The sequence below is a fragment of the Mus musculus genome, chromosome 13 (assembly GCF_000001635.26).
Source record: "Mus musculus strain C57BL/6J chromosome 13, GRCm38.p6 C57BL/6J".
Classification (NCBI taxonomy): domain Eukaryota; kingdom Metazoa; phylum Chordata; class Mammalia; order Rodentia; family Muridae; genus Mus; species Mus musculus.
Window position 1 is genome coordinate 61,704,689 of NC_000079.6, and position 15,725 is coordinate 61,720,413.

The following is a 15,725-nucleotide window of genomic DNA, read 5'->3' on the forward strand; positions in this document are numbered from 1 at the left end:
AGTTAGTACAGCTACGTAGATTTTTTTCAGCATATTTGTCTTTTTTAAGACTCAACAATTGATTTCACTTTTTAAAAAAAATTATTTACTTTCAGCTAAAATCCCAGTATCAGCCCCTCTTCTCCAACCACCCTCTCGCAGCTCCTCTCCACATTCCCTTTTGAGATGGAGGAACCAGTCCTGTGTATGATCCTCAACTCTGCCGCCCCCTCAACCCCTCTACCCTGAACACATCATTCTCTACAGGACTAGGCACATCTTCTCACTGAGATCAGATTTGACAGCCCACTTAGAGTAATGGAATCCACAGGCAGGCATCAAATCAGAGACAGCCACCACTATAGTTGTTGGGGAATCCACATTAAAACCATTATGTACCTCTGTTACATATATGAGAGAGGGTCTAAGTCCAGTTCATGCTCACAATTTGGATGGTTGTTCAGTCTCTGGGATCCATCAAGATTCCAGGGGAGTAGATTCTATTGGTCTTCCTGTGGATTCCCTATCTTCTTTGGGTCCCTCAATCTTTTCCTGAACTCAACTCTTCCACACACTTCACCAAGCTCTGTTTAATGACTGTCTGTCTCTGCATGTATTTCTGTTAGCTGCTCATTAGAGTCTCTCAGAAGAGAGGTTTGCTAGTATCCTGTCAGCTAGCATAACATGATATCATTAATATTGTGAGGGATTGGTTCTTGTCCATGGGATGGGACTCAATTTGGGCCAGTTATTGATTGACCACTTCTTCCTTCTTTGCTATCTTCTCCCTGTTTGTCTTATAGACAGGGCAAGTTTTAGAAGGAAGTTTGTTTTTAGATAGATAGATAGATAGATAGATAGATAGATAGATAGATAGAGTAGAGAATAGAGTTTATTCAGCACAGGGGAGGGGAGTTAAGAAGGTAGTAGAGATAGAGAAGGTCAGAGAGAAAATAGAGGAGTAGAGGCTGGCCATGAGCACTGGAGAGAGATGGGAAGAGGAATGGGGTGAAAGGGGGAGCAGGAGGGAGAGGACAGAGCTAGAGCAAGAACTCAAGAGTAGACGGAAGATTTTGTGGGTGAGGTGATGTCCTTATTTCTCCACTGGGAGACCTGCTTGGCTACAGGAAGTGGGCAATTCATGATCCACATCTTCCAGTCCTAAGAGGTTTAGCTAGAGGCTTGCAATAGTCATCTTGTGGGCTCCCTCTGTCTGTGATTCCTGGCAGAACCTAAACATGTCTTTTGGATCCTATTCCACCAGTTTCCATTATCTTCTCTGCTTTCCCTGCACCTGTACCTCACTCCCCCGACCCACAGCTTCCTTCCAAATTTCTTTTCCCACCCAGTTTGAAATCTTATGAGGAACATGCAACCAGCCTTCCTTGGGCCCACTTAATTATTTGGGTATTTTAGATCTGTGAAGTTTAGTATGATTATCCTATACTTTATCTGTAATATCCACTTATAAGTCAGTGCATAACATTTCATGTATTTTTGGGTCTGGATTACCACACTCAGGATGACATTTTCTTATTCCATCCATTTGCCTGCATCATGCTCTTGTTTTTAATGCCTGACTGTTCCTCGTGTAATGGAATGGCATGTCCTTTATCCATTCTTCGGGTCAGCAACATGAAAAGTTTATTTTGCAGTTTATATCTGTCATGAATAAACCTGCTATTAACATGGTTGAGAAAGTGTCCGGGTGGAGTGGGGGAACATGTTTTGGGTATATGCCCAAGAGTGATATAGCTGGCTCTTGAGGTAAAACATTTCCCAGTTTTCTTGGAAGCTGACAAAATGATTTCCAAAGTGGTTCTATAAGTTTGCACACCCACCACCAATACAAGAGTGTTTCTCTGGCTCCACATTCTTTCCAACATGTGCATATTTTGAGTCTTTGATGTTTGCAATTCCAGTGGGTGTAAGATGGATCCTCAAAGTTTTGATTTGAATTTCCCTGATGACGAGAGACTTTGAACATTTCTTAAATATTTCTTGGCCACTCACAATTTCTCTGTTGAAACTTCTCTGATAAGCACTGTACCCCATACTTTAATTGGGATATTTGGGTTGTTGGTGTCTAACCTCTTGAGTTCTTTAGAAATTTGAATGTTATCCTTCTGTCAGATGAAGGATTATTGAAGATTATGTTCCAGTGTGTAGGCTCCTGTTTGGTCCTACTGACAGTGACCTTTGCATCACAGAAGTCCTGCTGTCTTGTTTTTATTTATTTATTTTTGGTTTTTGTTTTGTTTTGTTTTATGTGTTTTGTAAAGATTTGTTTATGTATATGAGTACACCAGAGTTATCTTCAGACACACCAGAAGAGGGCATCAGATCCCATTATAGATGGTTGTGAGTCACCATGTGGTTGCTGGGAATTGAAATGAGGACATCTGGCAAAACAGTCAGTGCTCTTAACCACTGAACCATCTCTCCATCCCAAAGATATATGTATTCATGCTCCTTCATATCCCCATTAGTTATCCATTTGGCACTTCATCTTGAATTACTAAGTTGTGATAGAATTATCTAGAGATGCTAGATATTACAAGAGCAATGAGATGTATTATTTTGTTTTGTGTTCTATGTCTGTGATATGATAATGGGCCTTTAGGCCCCCATGGATTTATGGAGACTGGAAGATGATTTTGTGTGATCACATTTGGCCATCTTTATACATTGATCAATATCAGTTTGCCAACCTTGCACACCAGAAGTGTTTCAAACTGAGCCTTCTCATAGATGCTCAAATAAGATTAGGTGGATCAAACATTTTAACAGGAAACATTACCTTCATTTTAAATTGTAAACATTTTGTCCTATAAGGATGGAGGAAAACAGTACAAGGTGATAACATATTTTATCTGCAAAAGAAAATAATGTATTGCTAAGTCCTTTTAAAAATGTGTTATTTTATTCTTAGGTGAAAACACTTCTTTAGAACGCTTTTCTGAGCATCACAAATGAATGCCAGACAACTGTCTCAGTGGGTACAGCTAGTTGCTTCTAAACCCGATGACCTGAGTTCAGTCAGTGAGAGACCCATATTATCCACAATATTTTCTTATTTCTATACTTAGGTTCTGGCTTATGCATGTCACACACCAGCAGTATATAAATGGTACAAAAAAAGATACAACGGTGTGAGTCACAGCCAAAACCTCCTTGGGTTTTATTTCTAGAACTCCCATAATGGAAGTAGATAATAGACACCAGTTAGGTGTTTTCTCACTGCTACCTACTCCCATGGCACAGCTGTATATCCACAAACAGAGTTGAAACAATTTTCCATGGAGGAAATTAACAAAGCCAAGAAAATAACCCCATTTTTGAAAACATGAAATGATTTGCCAGTTTAAATTATTACTATTACATTTCAGTAGTACTGAATATCAAAACCATGAGGTTTAATCTTCAGTTCTGATCTTGTCATTCGTTCTTTGGTTTGAATGTAAGTCACTTAAAAAAAATCTCAGCTCATCTTAGAGGTGCATACCTGTAAACCTATGACATTTAGGGATGGTGGTAGGACTGTCTCTGAGTTTTAGGCCAGGGTGGTGTACATAGTGAGTTCTTGGAGAGACATATTTTATAGAGAAATTCTGTCTCAAAAAAAAAATCCAAAAAGAAAGAGCATACCTCATTTTACTGAAAATTTTCTAATACAATCTGTCTGGTTTTTGGACTCATTTGGCAGCAGTAGGAGCCTCTGATGTAATTTATGCTTTTTGTAATGAGAGAAGAGTACCATGCATGTATGAAGATTGACTAGCTGAATTGGATCCTGTTCTGGTTCCTTAATGCCTGTAAAACATTCATTTCTGAATTCTGAGTGATGGTGACTCTAGGTGTCATCAAGGCCATTGTCAGGGGACCCGGGACCTCAAAACCAGGTCACTCTAGAACTGTGGAAGTCAGGCATTTGGAAAGAACCATGGAGTATGGATTGGGGGTGGGGAGGTGAGGTTTGGTTTTAAAAGAAAGAGGAAGAAAAGGCCCTCTGGAGTGCAATGCTTGGGGTGTAGCTGAACACCAGCTGCCTTCTATTGTACTCTCTGTATCCACTCAGCTGTGGTGGGTCAGTCCTTTCCTGTTCTTCCCCTCTTTTTATCAAGGCAACTACACAGATCAGTGGATGATAGCACCTTGCATACCCCATGGGGCGTCTCCAATTAGGCCATAAAGCCTCTCAGCCCCTACCCCATTATCCCTGTATCCTGCAGGGATGGTAGGAATTGGATACTCAGCTCTCCCTTTGGTTGTGGTGTAGTGTTACAGTGGACACCAGGAATTTTGAATTTTCCTTGGATGACTTTTCCCTCTAGTTAAGGACTTCTGTGTATAATAAATATTCATTTGTTAACTAAATGCTTTTCAGGAGAGCAAGGAGCTAAAATTCTGTTCAGAACTTAGAAAAGGGAGAAAATTCTGTTTCAAATTAGTCACATGAACAAATGTGTTAATCTGTTTTCTTCTTCTTCTTCTTCTTCTTCTTCTTCTTCTTCTTCTTCTTCTTCTTCTTCTTCTTCTTTTTCTAAGATTTATTATATTTATTATTCGTAAGTACACTGTAGCCTTCTTCAGTCACCAGAAGAGGGCATCAGGTCTTGTTACAGATGGTTGTGAGCCACCATGTGGTTGCTGGGAATTGAACTTGGGACCTGCAGAAGAAGCAATCAGTGCTCTTAACCTCTGAGCCATCTCTCCATCCAAGTTAATCTGTTTTCAATTTTGATTCGTAATTTCCTTTTTTTACTTTATTCATTTCTGTTGTTTTATTTTAAAGACTATTCTTACAATGGATGGCCCGGAACTATAATCTGTTCTAGAACATCAGAGAATTCTGCCCACCTTGCCTCCAGATTACCAGCATTATAGGTGGGCATGTGACAGCTAGATAAATGAGTTCTTTTAATTGGCTTAGTGAACATGAGTGGCTGAGTCTATATTGTTAGGGTCACCAAAGGACTAGGGCAGATTCTGTCCTCATTCTATAGATGGTGAAACTGAGCCTCAGAGTGTTAAGTCAGTACTGAAAAGATATGTGGAACTGCTCTTCTTATTCCTGCTGTGTTTCCAGGGACTCAGTGAATGAAGTGAAAGTCACCTCAGAAAGACATGGAGGCACAGGTCTGCAATCATGGTGCTTGGAAAGTGGAACAGGCCAAAAGAGCTGATAAATTCCCTGCTTTGACAGTACCTAATATTAGCAATGAACATTGAGGTAATCAATTTTAGATGATTGATAAGTATCCTGCTGGCCCATTTTTGGTGTCCAACACCTTCTAGCCTTCTAGAATCTGCAAAGAAGCCAGGCGGTGGTGGCCCACACCTTTAATCCCAGCACTGGGGAGGCAGAGGCAGGTGGATTTCTGAGTTCGAGGCCACCCTTGTCTACAGAATGAGTTCCAGAACAGCCAGGGCTACACAAAGAAACCCTGTCTTGGAAAACAAAAACAAAACTGAAAACAACAAAAACAAAAGAATCTGCATAAAAAAATGAATTTACCAAAAAATCAAATTACTATAGTTACACTAGTCCTAGCAAAAGGGTATCTAGGTACTGATTGTGCTTCGGTTTTCTTTTTGTTTGTTTGTTTGGTTGGTTTTTGGTTTTTGGTTTTTGGAGACGGGGGTTTCTTGTGTGTCCTGGAACTCACTTTGTAGACCAGGCTGGCCTCAAACTCAGAAATCTGCCTGCCTCTGCCTCCCCAGTGCTGGAACTAAAGGCCATTTTTTTGTCTCTTTCAAAATTTAAGATAATCCTCCTGATAGAATAGGCTTAAGTAATACTTGGTGGGCTCTAATCAAATCCCTCCTCTCTGGAACACATAATCATCAAGCCCATTTCAAGCCCCCCCCCATAGGTATATAAGCTATTTATTAACAGCAAAGACCCAGAGACTCATTTCTTCTTGGATATACCCATAGTACGGCCCCTGCGGCCAGTGGTCTTGGTGTGCTGGCCGCGGACACGAAGGCCCCAAAAGTGGTGCAGCCTTCTATGGGCTCGAATTTTCTTCAGCCGCTCCAGGTCCTCAGGCAGCTTGTTGTCTAGACCTTTGGCCAGAACCTGGCTGCACTTCCCATCCTTCACATACTTCTGTCTGTTCAGGAACCAGTCTGGAATGCTGTACTGTCGTGGGTTCTGCATGATGGTGATCACTCGCTCCACCTCATCCTCCGTGAGTTCTCCAGCCCTCTTGGTGAGGTCGATGTCTGCTTTCCTCAACACCAGATGAGCATATCTCTGCCCCACGCCCTTAATGGCAGTGATGGCAAAGGCTATTTTCCGCAGCCCATTGATGTTGGTGTTTGTAAAGGGCTGCAATCTATGTGCCGCCACTAGATGGTGCTAAACCTCTTTGTGCGCAGCTGCGAGAGCACAGCCTGCCAAAGTCACCAGTCCGTCTCCGGGGCTTTTGCCCAACCCCTGGGGGCTTTAACCTATCCCCAGGGTGCATGAGGATCATGGGTGTTGCTACCAGTCCTAGTTTAGACACGTCACCAAAAGTATTTAAGCCACACACTTTCTGAGCCTTCTTTGTCTACCTCAATATGATATAGAAGTAAAGTTAACTACGGAAGAACCTGGCATGTCCTGTGTTTATTTCCTGCGGGACAGGGATAAGCTCGGGATAGGTGTTGAGTACTTCCAAAATGTGCTGGGACTTCTCAGCAGGCAACCATCCACATAGAGGCAAGGTCAAACAGTATTGGAAAAATGCTATTCATTCTACAAGGAAATGAATGCTCCTTTTCAAAGTCAGAATGGGTATGTGTTTTTTCAATAATATTTATGTTTGTAAAAAGTCAATTATTGGTTCCCTATAAATACTGCACTGCTCTTGTTTCCATTCGGTTATGTTTTCCAGATATAAGAATTTCTTTCCATTTCTTTTACAAGTGCTGCTTAGGACAAGGTCTCCTGAAGCCCAAGCTGGCTCATGCCATGTAATTAAGACTTGCCTTGAACATCTAATCCTGTCTCTAAAGCCACATGATGGGAAGACAGTCCTGCATGCTTTCTAGGCTAGGCTTTGAAGGTGAAAGTTTTACTGGTATGGCTTTACTTGACATTAGCAATGAGTAGTGATGTCACCAACTTTCCATCTGGATAGTCACCTTGACTGACCATTACTCTGGTCTGCAGCCCAGGCAATTAAGAATCTGGATAAAGAACTGAACTTCCTGTCAACTGTTGTTGCCACCAATGCAAGTATTTCAAGTGACTGTAGTTACAGGAGTTCAGTTATCTAAAACCAAACACATGGTCACTCTGAGGGGGTTTTATTATTTTCAATCATTAACATGGGAAAACCCTTCTTTAATCTGGAAGTTTAGATTGAGAAGAAAAAAATTTATCTAGGCCAGAACTTCTGCGGTGAGCCTACATATAGAAAGGATATTGAAGATGGTAGTTCTTTCTCTTTCTCTTCTTCCCACATACTGGCTTGCAAGGTTTTTTGTTTTTGTTTTTGTTTTTTTTTTTTCTGGCATTAAGGCTCCATCTTTGGAATTCTGTTACATGCTGAACACCAGCTGAGACATATAGGAACTACTGTTTTCTTCAACTCTCCATTGGTACAGTCATTGATTTACTAGTGGGGCCACATTCTGTGAGCCATTCTTATCTTTCTGCATACTTAGAGAGATCCATGCTCTGAGTTCTGTTCATGTGGAAAGCCTTTACTAATACAGATATGTTTTTTCACCTTCCCACGTAGGAAGACGTGCTGGCTAACAACAGTGTTCCATAGTGATTGGAATCCATCCCCTACTGTTCTCCCAGGGTTATTTGGAGTCTCATATGTAGCAATTGAATATTACCTGCGGTTTTCCTGATGTCAGTGTGAAATCAGAGAAGCAAACATCACATTTTGTGTACTAAAATCAATCTTTAATTGTAAATATCTTTGGAACCTATAGTTCACTCTGGTCCAAGTTGAATACTGTACTGTGCAAGGTGTGGTTCTTGATTCCCCAGAGGAGGAGGGGGCAGAGCGAGGAGGAGGAAGAGAACCAGTGCCCTCGGCCTTGGTGAGCAGGAAGAAGAAATTCCAGCTGAGTCCGGGATGACAGAAAGATAGACTATTGGAGGACAGGACTGAAAGTAAGTCTTGCATATCTGAAAATGGTCAACTCCTGGATAAGAAACCAGAGCTGGGAAGCCCAATGCTGTATACCTATGGCTCACTCTAACCCTAAGGGAGGTGGTCATGTCAATCAAGATTCACTAGCCAATCATAGCCTCGGATAGGCCCGCCAATAGAAGTAGAGGGGTGTTCTTGCGTGGGCCACATTTCCGGCTCTCCTCTTTGTTGCTGAGCGGGCTGAAAGCTTGGTCTGAGGTGTTTTGGATCTCTGCTGCCACGGGCCTTAGGGAATTGCCAGTGATCTACAACGTGGCGACATGGTGAGCATGGAACCACTGCCCTTAACCGGAAGGAGCAGGGGGCTAAGCATTTGGAGTCGGGGTGATGGGATGCAGGGGACCAGCCCTGGCCATTCTTGGTTCCTTCTGAGGCAGCTGAGAGGAAAGGGTGTCTGAGGTGACAAGACTTGGTCTTCAGATATATTTAGTGTTGCTGTTTAGTATTAACTCGTTTTCCTATCTTAAGTCTCAGTCGCTTTGATGGGAAGACAGTGCTGCATGTCTTCTAGCCTAGGCTTTGAAGGGGAAAGTTTTCCTGGTTTGGCGGTACTTGACATTAGCAATGAGAAGTGAGGTAATCATTTTGACCTGGTCGATAATCACCTTGACTGGCCATGACTCTGGCTGCAGAAAAGGCAGTCATGAATCTGGATAAAGAACTGAACTTATTGTCAACTGTAATTGACACTACTTCAAGTAGTTCAAATTACTGTATTAAGACAAGTTGAATAACCTAAAACTGAAACAGGTGGGCGTTGTGAAAGTGTTTTCAATTTTTATGTAACATTTAACATGGGAGAACCCTTGTTTATTCTGGAGCTTTTGAATTGACACAGTCTTTAATTTGGGCCACAGCTTCTGGTGGCAGCCTACATTTATAAAGGATATTGAAGATGAGAGCTCCTTCTCTTTTTCTGATTGCCATAATCTGGCAAGAGAGATCATTTGATTTTTCTAGCATTAAAGTTCCTTCTTTGGAATTACATTATATGCAGAAGACCAGTAGAGACATACAGGCACTACTGTATCCTTCAACTTTCCATTGGTATGCACTTATGCACTTATTGGTTTCCTAGTTGGACCACATTCTGTGAGCCATTTTTTTTTTTTTTTTTTTTTTTTTTTTTTTTTTTTTTTGGTTTTTCGAGGCAGGGTTTCTCTGTATATCCCTGGCTGTCCTGGAACTCACTCTGTAGACCAGGCTGGCCTCGAACTGAGAAATCCATCTGCCTCTGCCTCCTGAGTGCTGGGATTAAAGGCGTGTGCCACCACGGCCGGCTCTGTGAGCCATTCTTATATATCCACTTTCTGCATAAATAGAGAGATCCGTACTATCAGTTCTGTTCAAGTGGAAAACCTTTACTAATACAGATAGGTTTTTTTTTTTTTTTTCACCTTTTCACTCAGGAAGATGTGCTGGCTAACAGTAGTGCTCCATAGTGATTGGAATCCATTTCCTCATTTCCTGCTTTTCTCCCAGGGTTGTCTGGAGAATCATATTCAAAGGGCAAAATAAACCCTATTTTTCTCCATTTAAGGAGCCCCATGGTTGTCATTTGATGACCAGTCCTGATTTCAAAGAGGTGCCAGCTTCAGTAATAAACTGTAAATCCCAAAAGTAAGTCATAAGACACCATGTTTAGGAACAGACCATAAAATCTAGAAGAAGATGGTAGAACCCCCTTCCAGAGACCAGACTGTGGATAACCACAGAAATGGGGAAGTATCTGAGAATGGTCCATCCGGGCTGGGCAGCCCTATTTCATCATATGGTGAAAAGTTCATGGCATAGGATTGCAGATCACTGACAACCTGCCACCCTCTACATCCACCAATGAAATTTTAGACTACCCTATCATTCTAGAGGGTTCCACCTGTTTCCTATAAGGAGGTCCTCATACCGTTGTCTGGGGTCTCCATTTCAAAGAAAGCTGGTTGTTTCTCCAGAATGAGTGCTTTTTCTTTTTGCATATTATCTGATCTGGGGTCCTCAGTGATTTTTGAACCCTTTCAATATGTAGCAGGTGAATATTAGCTGCAGTATTTCTGAGATCAATGTAAAATCACAGAGACAAATATCACATTTTATATCTTAAAACGATGCAGTAATTGATAATATGCATGGAAACATTCTGCCTGTGGTTCATAAGGTTCACTCTTCTACAACAGGAGGAGGAGGAGAGGCAGACGAGGGCAGGGAGAAGAAGAAAAGGAGGAAGATTAGCAGGAGGAAGAGGGGTTGGGGAACATTAGGCAGAAGAGGACAAGGAGGAGGAACAGTAGAATGAAAGGAGGAGGAGAAAAAGGAGGAGGAGAAGCAGGATGAAGAGGAGACGGGGAGGATTATGAAACGGAGGGAGAAGATATTTGTGCTCAGTGCTGGTAACAGAAAGCTAGGCTATTGGAGGACAGGCACACACAAAACTGAAACAAAGATCTTGCAAATCTTTAGTGTCAAGTTCTGGACTGATTTCCTGAGGCAGGAAACCCTAAGAGGCAAGCTTTCAGCACAGTCTATCCCTAAGGCCAGTGCTCTTGTCACTCAAGATTCACTGGCCAATCAGGAACTCCTGGAAAACTGTCCAATCAGACGATGAGGAGGGCTCTTCCGGGTGCTTTGTTCCCTGTTGTAGGTTCTAAGGTATAGCAAAGCAGGCTTCTGTGGTTGGTGTGATGTGCTTTGACCTCTGATGCTGGGTGCCCTTGCAGAGTGCAGGCAAGCTATTAAGTCTCATCATGGTGAGCATGTGACCATTGCCACTAACCTGAAGGAGCAGTGGTGTGAGAAGCAGGAGTGAGTCCTGATAGTGGGTTCTCCCCTGGGTTAGGTGGAAAGTAACAGCCAGCTGTGCAATTCCATGAGGTCTTGATCACTAGATGTACTCGATTGTGGCACGTGAATAACTTCTTTATGAGAGCTTCATCTGCACTAAGCGTTTGGAGAAAAGGCTTGCAATGTAGAAACATCCTCAGCAAGATGCCAAATTTGGAGAGTCTGAGAGTCTCTGGTATCTTCTAAACATTGTGCCTTGGCCTCCATGTAAGAACGATACGGAATTAATTTTGCGGCAGTTGTAATACCCATCTCGAAAACTCCAAAAGTATGCTGTGATAAGAAGCATAGAGTAGAGTCCATGAGGGAAAAGACTTCCCAATGATAAGAAAATGGGAAGTTACATTTAGTTGAGTAAGGGAATGCCACCTAAATACCCACAGAGAAGTAGTATGGGAACCAGGTATCTGAGAGACTAGGATGCTGGGATACACATGTTTGTTCTTCAGGATTGTGGGAAATATGGCTCCAGGTCATAACAAAGAGGACAACCCTGATTAATAAATAGGCCCTTTCCCAGGTCACAGACCAGCCCTTTAACAAGCTGCTCAATGAAGTATTACAGGCTCACAACCAACACTAAGGCCTGGTGTCCCATAAAGGACCATTTTTCTTCTTGAAAAAGCATAGTTCTGCCACATGGTCAAGACATCTGTCAACACCATTTGGAAAGGAAAAACACTGTTGTGGTGAGGACTGTCCTGATCAAGCAAGGCTATCCCTGAGGCCTTCATAGATGGAGAATGACATAGCTTCTTCTCAAACTCAGCAACATTCTTGGTTGGGCCTGTAACAGCCTGGGGCTTAGGCCTTGGAATCCTTGCCTAAGGCCATGAGGTATTGACAAAGAAACAGAAAAAGAGCTCCTTCTCTAAAACCAGGCATATTCTTGGAAGAGCTGGTAATGGTCTGGGGTCAGAGCCTGTGGAGAGGGGTGGTTTCTTATCCTGAGAATCTAATAGTTCCTACCACATAGGGCTGATGATGTCAATCACAAACCACCGTAGGCATGCACACTGATATTGATGAGATTACTTGTGTTCTCCTTGAGCAGCAGTGTTTGATTAGATTCTTCCTTTGTCCCATTGTACGCTAGTTTCTGCTGACAGCATGGAAGTCTCCCATATCTTCCCATTTCCCTGTAGGTAGTACACACACGGCCATTCTTTTTGTTGTTGTTGTTGTTGTTCAAGACAGGGCTTCTCTGTGTAGCCCTGCTATCCTGGAACTCACTTTGTAGACCAGGCTGGCCTCAAACTCAGAAATCCACCTGCCTCTGCCCCCTGAGTGCTGAGATTAAAGGTGTGCGCCACCACACCCAGCTACAAGCTGCCATTCTTATGAAGCTTCCTTAGCAGCAACCTTAGAAATTTACAACTCCATTCCAGGTTCCTGCACCTCTTCTAGGCTAGGCTTTCAAGGTGAACGTTTTCCTGGTATGACTGTACTTGACATCAGCAATGAGTAGTGAGGTCACCAATTTTCCATATTCATAGTCTCCTTGACTGGCCATTACTCCAGTCTACAGACCAGACAATTAAGAATCTGGATAGAAGCCTGACTGTGATGGCCCACACCTATAGTCCCAGCACTCGGGAGGCAGAGGCAGTTGGATTTCTGAGTCTGAGGACAGCCTGATCTACAGGGTGAGTTCCAGCACAGCCAGGGCTATACAGAGAAACCCTGTCTTGAAAAAAAACAAAACAAAACAAAACAAAACAAAACAAAAAGAATCTGGATTAAAAACTGAACTTCCTGTCAACTGTTATTGCCACCAATGCAATTATTTCAAATGACTGTAGTTACAGGAGTTTAGTTACCTAAAACCAAACAGATGGGCACTGTGAGGGGTTTTTATTATTTTCACCATTTAACTTGGGAAAACCCTTCTTTAATCTGGAGGTTTAGATTGAGAAGAAAAAAAATTAATCTAGGCCAGAACTTCTACTGTGAACCTATATATATAAAGGATATTGAAGATGGTAGTTCTTTCTCTTTTTCTTTCACTTCTTCCCACATACTGGCTAGCAAGGTCTTTTTATTTTTCTAGCCTTAAGGCTCCATCTTTGGAATTCTGATAAATGCTGAAAACCAGCCGAGATATACAGGAACTACTGTTTTCTTCAACTCTCCGTTGGTACAGTCATTGATTTACTAGTGGGGCCACATTCTGTGAGCCATTCTTACCTATCCACTTTCTACATGCTTAAAGAGATCCATGCTCTGAGTTTTGTTCATCTGGAAAACCTTTACTAATACAGATATGTTTTTTCACCTTCCCACGTAGGAAGATGTGCTGCTAACAACAGTGCTCTGTAGTGATTGGAATCCATCCCCTGCTTTTCTCCCAGGGCTGTCTGGAGTCTCATCTGTAGCAATTGCATATTAGCTGTGGTTTTCCTGATGTCAGTGTAAAATGAGAGAAGCAAACATCACATTTTATGTCCTAAAAATCTCTAATTGTAAATATCCTTGGAACCTATGGTTCACTCTGCTCCAGGTTGAATAATGTACTCTGCAAGGTGTGGCTCTTGATTCCTTGGAGGAGGAGGGGGAGGAGCGAGGAGGAGGAGAATAGGTGGTATCCTTGGAGGAGCAAGAAGAAGAAATTCCTGCTGAGTTCTGGATCACAGAAAGATAGACTATTGGAGGACAGGACTGAAAGAAAGTCTTGGAGATCTGAAAAGGGTCAGCTCCTGGATAAGAAACCCGAGTTGGGAAGCCCAATGCAGTGTGTCTACAGAGCACTCTAACCCTAGGTGAGGTGGTCATGTCAATCAAGATTCAGTAGCCAATCAACAACTCTGGTTAGGCCAGCCAATAGAAATAGAGGTGTGTTCTTCAGTGTCTCATGTTTCTCTTTTCTGTGTCCTCTCCTTTGGGAGCAGGCTGAAAGATTGGTCTGATGTATTTTGATGTCTGCTGCCAGGGGCCTTAGTGAATTGCCAGTGATCTTCAACGTGGCAACATGGTGAGCATATGACCACTGCCCTTAACCAGAAGGAGCAGGGGTCTAAGCAGCTGGAGTCGGGATGATGGGATGCAGGGGACCAGCCCTGGCCATTCTTGGTTCCTCTTTGACCTCCGGAGGGGGAAGAGTTTCTGAGGTGACAAGACTTGGTCTTCAGGGATATTTAGGGTTGCTGTTTAGTATTAAGACATTTGCCTGTCTTGAGTCTCATTCGCTTTGCTGTTGAAGCTGACCTACCGGAATTCCTCTAAGGCAAGGCTGGAAGCTGTTTTCTCTAGTATTTAGAGCCTCCTCTTAAAATGGCAGGGGATTAAGTGAGTGGCTTTTGTTCTATCTCCACAGAAACTGGACTGCTCTAACTTCCAGCTGTTAGTTGAAGTCACAGGAAGAAAAGTGGGACACTTTTAAACATGTCTTTAATCTTTACTTTCAACTTCTTCTAGAAAGTTTCCTATGAAAGTTCTCCAAGGAAAGGGAGTGGGTGATTAAGTAAAGGAGTCATTGCTTGAACCTTTCCCTCCTGTCCAGATGCCTCTTGTTTGCTAAGCTTGGGGGAAGTTTGGAGCAATAAACTTCTCTTAAACCAGGAGAAGAGAGCCACCCTAACAGAAGGAAAGACTTTTACACAAACAAATATGGATAAACTCAAATTCATATACAAATTCATATACTTTGAGAGGTTAGTTTGATCCAATGTATATTGAATTTCCAACTAAAGGGGACTACTTTGCAGATATGTCCAATCCACTTGCACAGTTACATCAGCTCAGAGTGTTGAGAAGCTGTGTTTTAGGTTACATCTCTCAACAGCAAACATTGCACATAGGGGTGAGATCTAACTGTATCTTCTTATGCTGTTCTCTCTGCCAGGGAATGGCCTGCTATTTTTCAAAATCACTCTCCTTTACCAATAACCAGACCTACGCCAAATGACTTCTCAGCTCTCTCTTCTATAGAAGATTCTGGTGCTCAGAATATTTGCTCAAAGGCACAAGACTAGATACATCCTGCTATCTATTATACTTTTAATATGTATGATACGTTGGGGTATGCTTAGTGAATCACAGTCAGCTGGGCATCTGAATTAGACCCTGTCTCAAACACAGGAAATAATCAGGATTATTTGGTGATAGGCTTGCAAACTCCAGTTTTTCTTTCTTTTACAAATTAATCTTAAAGTAACAGTTCAATTCCAAGTTAGAAGTCATCTTCTTTTTTTTTTTTTTTTGGACTTGTTCTTTATTTATAGTTTTGTGATTTCCACATCAGAAATGGATTCCAGTGTTCCTGGTATGTTCTGTTAACTGTGTGATAGTGAACTAAATTACTAACTGAAAAAGTTTCTACCTTTGTAAGCACATGCTATGTACCTAGGCCTAGGCCTTGAGCTTGACTATAAAAGCACTCTCCTGCTTTTTAATAAATCGATTTCTCTTTATTCAATTTACATCCTGCTCACTGCCTTCCTCCCAGTCACCCCGTTTGCACAATTCTTCCCCCAGGTCCCCCTCCCCTTCTCATCTGAGTCAATGGGCCACATTGTATTAATAGGTTTGGTAGGACTCATGTAGTATCTTGGTTTCACAGCAAGTTCAAATTTTTATTCAGATTCTTGATTGCCTGGAGTGTGGACCCAAAAAATGGGCCAGTCAGACTCTTGTCAATGGTCTACAATTGATTGCCTCACTGCTCATTCTTAATATTACATATTGTCAAAGCAGTGAAATTATCTACTTCCTTTTGTCCTGTCCCTTTCTGGGCTGTGACTACACTATTTT

The 15,725-nt window shown here is 42.2% G+C and overlaps 1 protein-coding gene and 1 pseudogene across 1 annotated transcript in view; one reads left to right on the forward strand and one right to left on the reverse strand.

The window, feature by feature from the left end:
• Positions 1 to 5,893: 5,893 nt before the first annotated feature.
• Gm6436 lies at positions 5,894 to 8,291 on the reverse strand (annotated as a pseudogene).
• A 17-nt stretch (positions 8,292 to 8,308) lies between these two features.
• Positions 8,309 to 15,725, forward strand: part of Gm9595 (predicted gene 9595) — a 33,360-nt gene continuing 25,943 nt past the window's right edge. Inside the window, exon 1 of the mRNA NM_001384238.1 lies at positions 8,309 to 8,404. Coding sequence (NP_001371167.1) covers positions 8,402 to 8,404 — 3 coding nt within the window. The 5' untranslated portion in view covers positions 8,309 to 8,401. The remainder of the gene's footprint in view (positions 8,405 to 15,725) is intronic.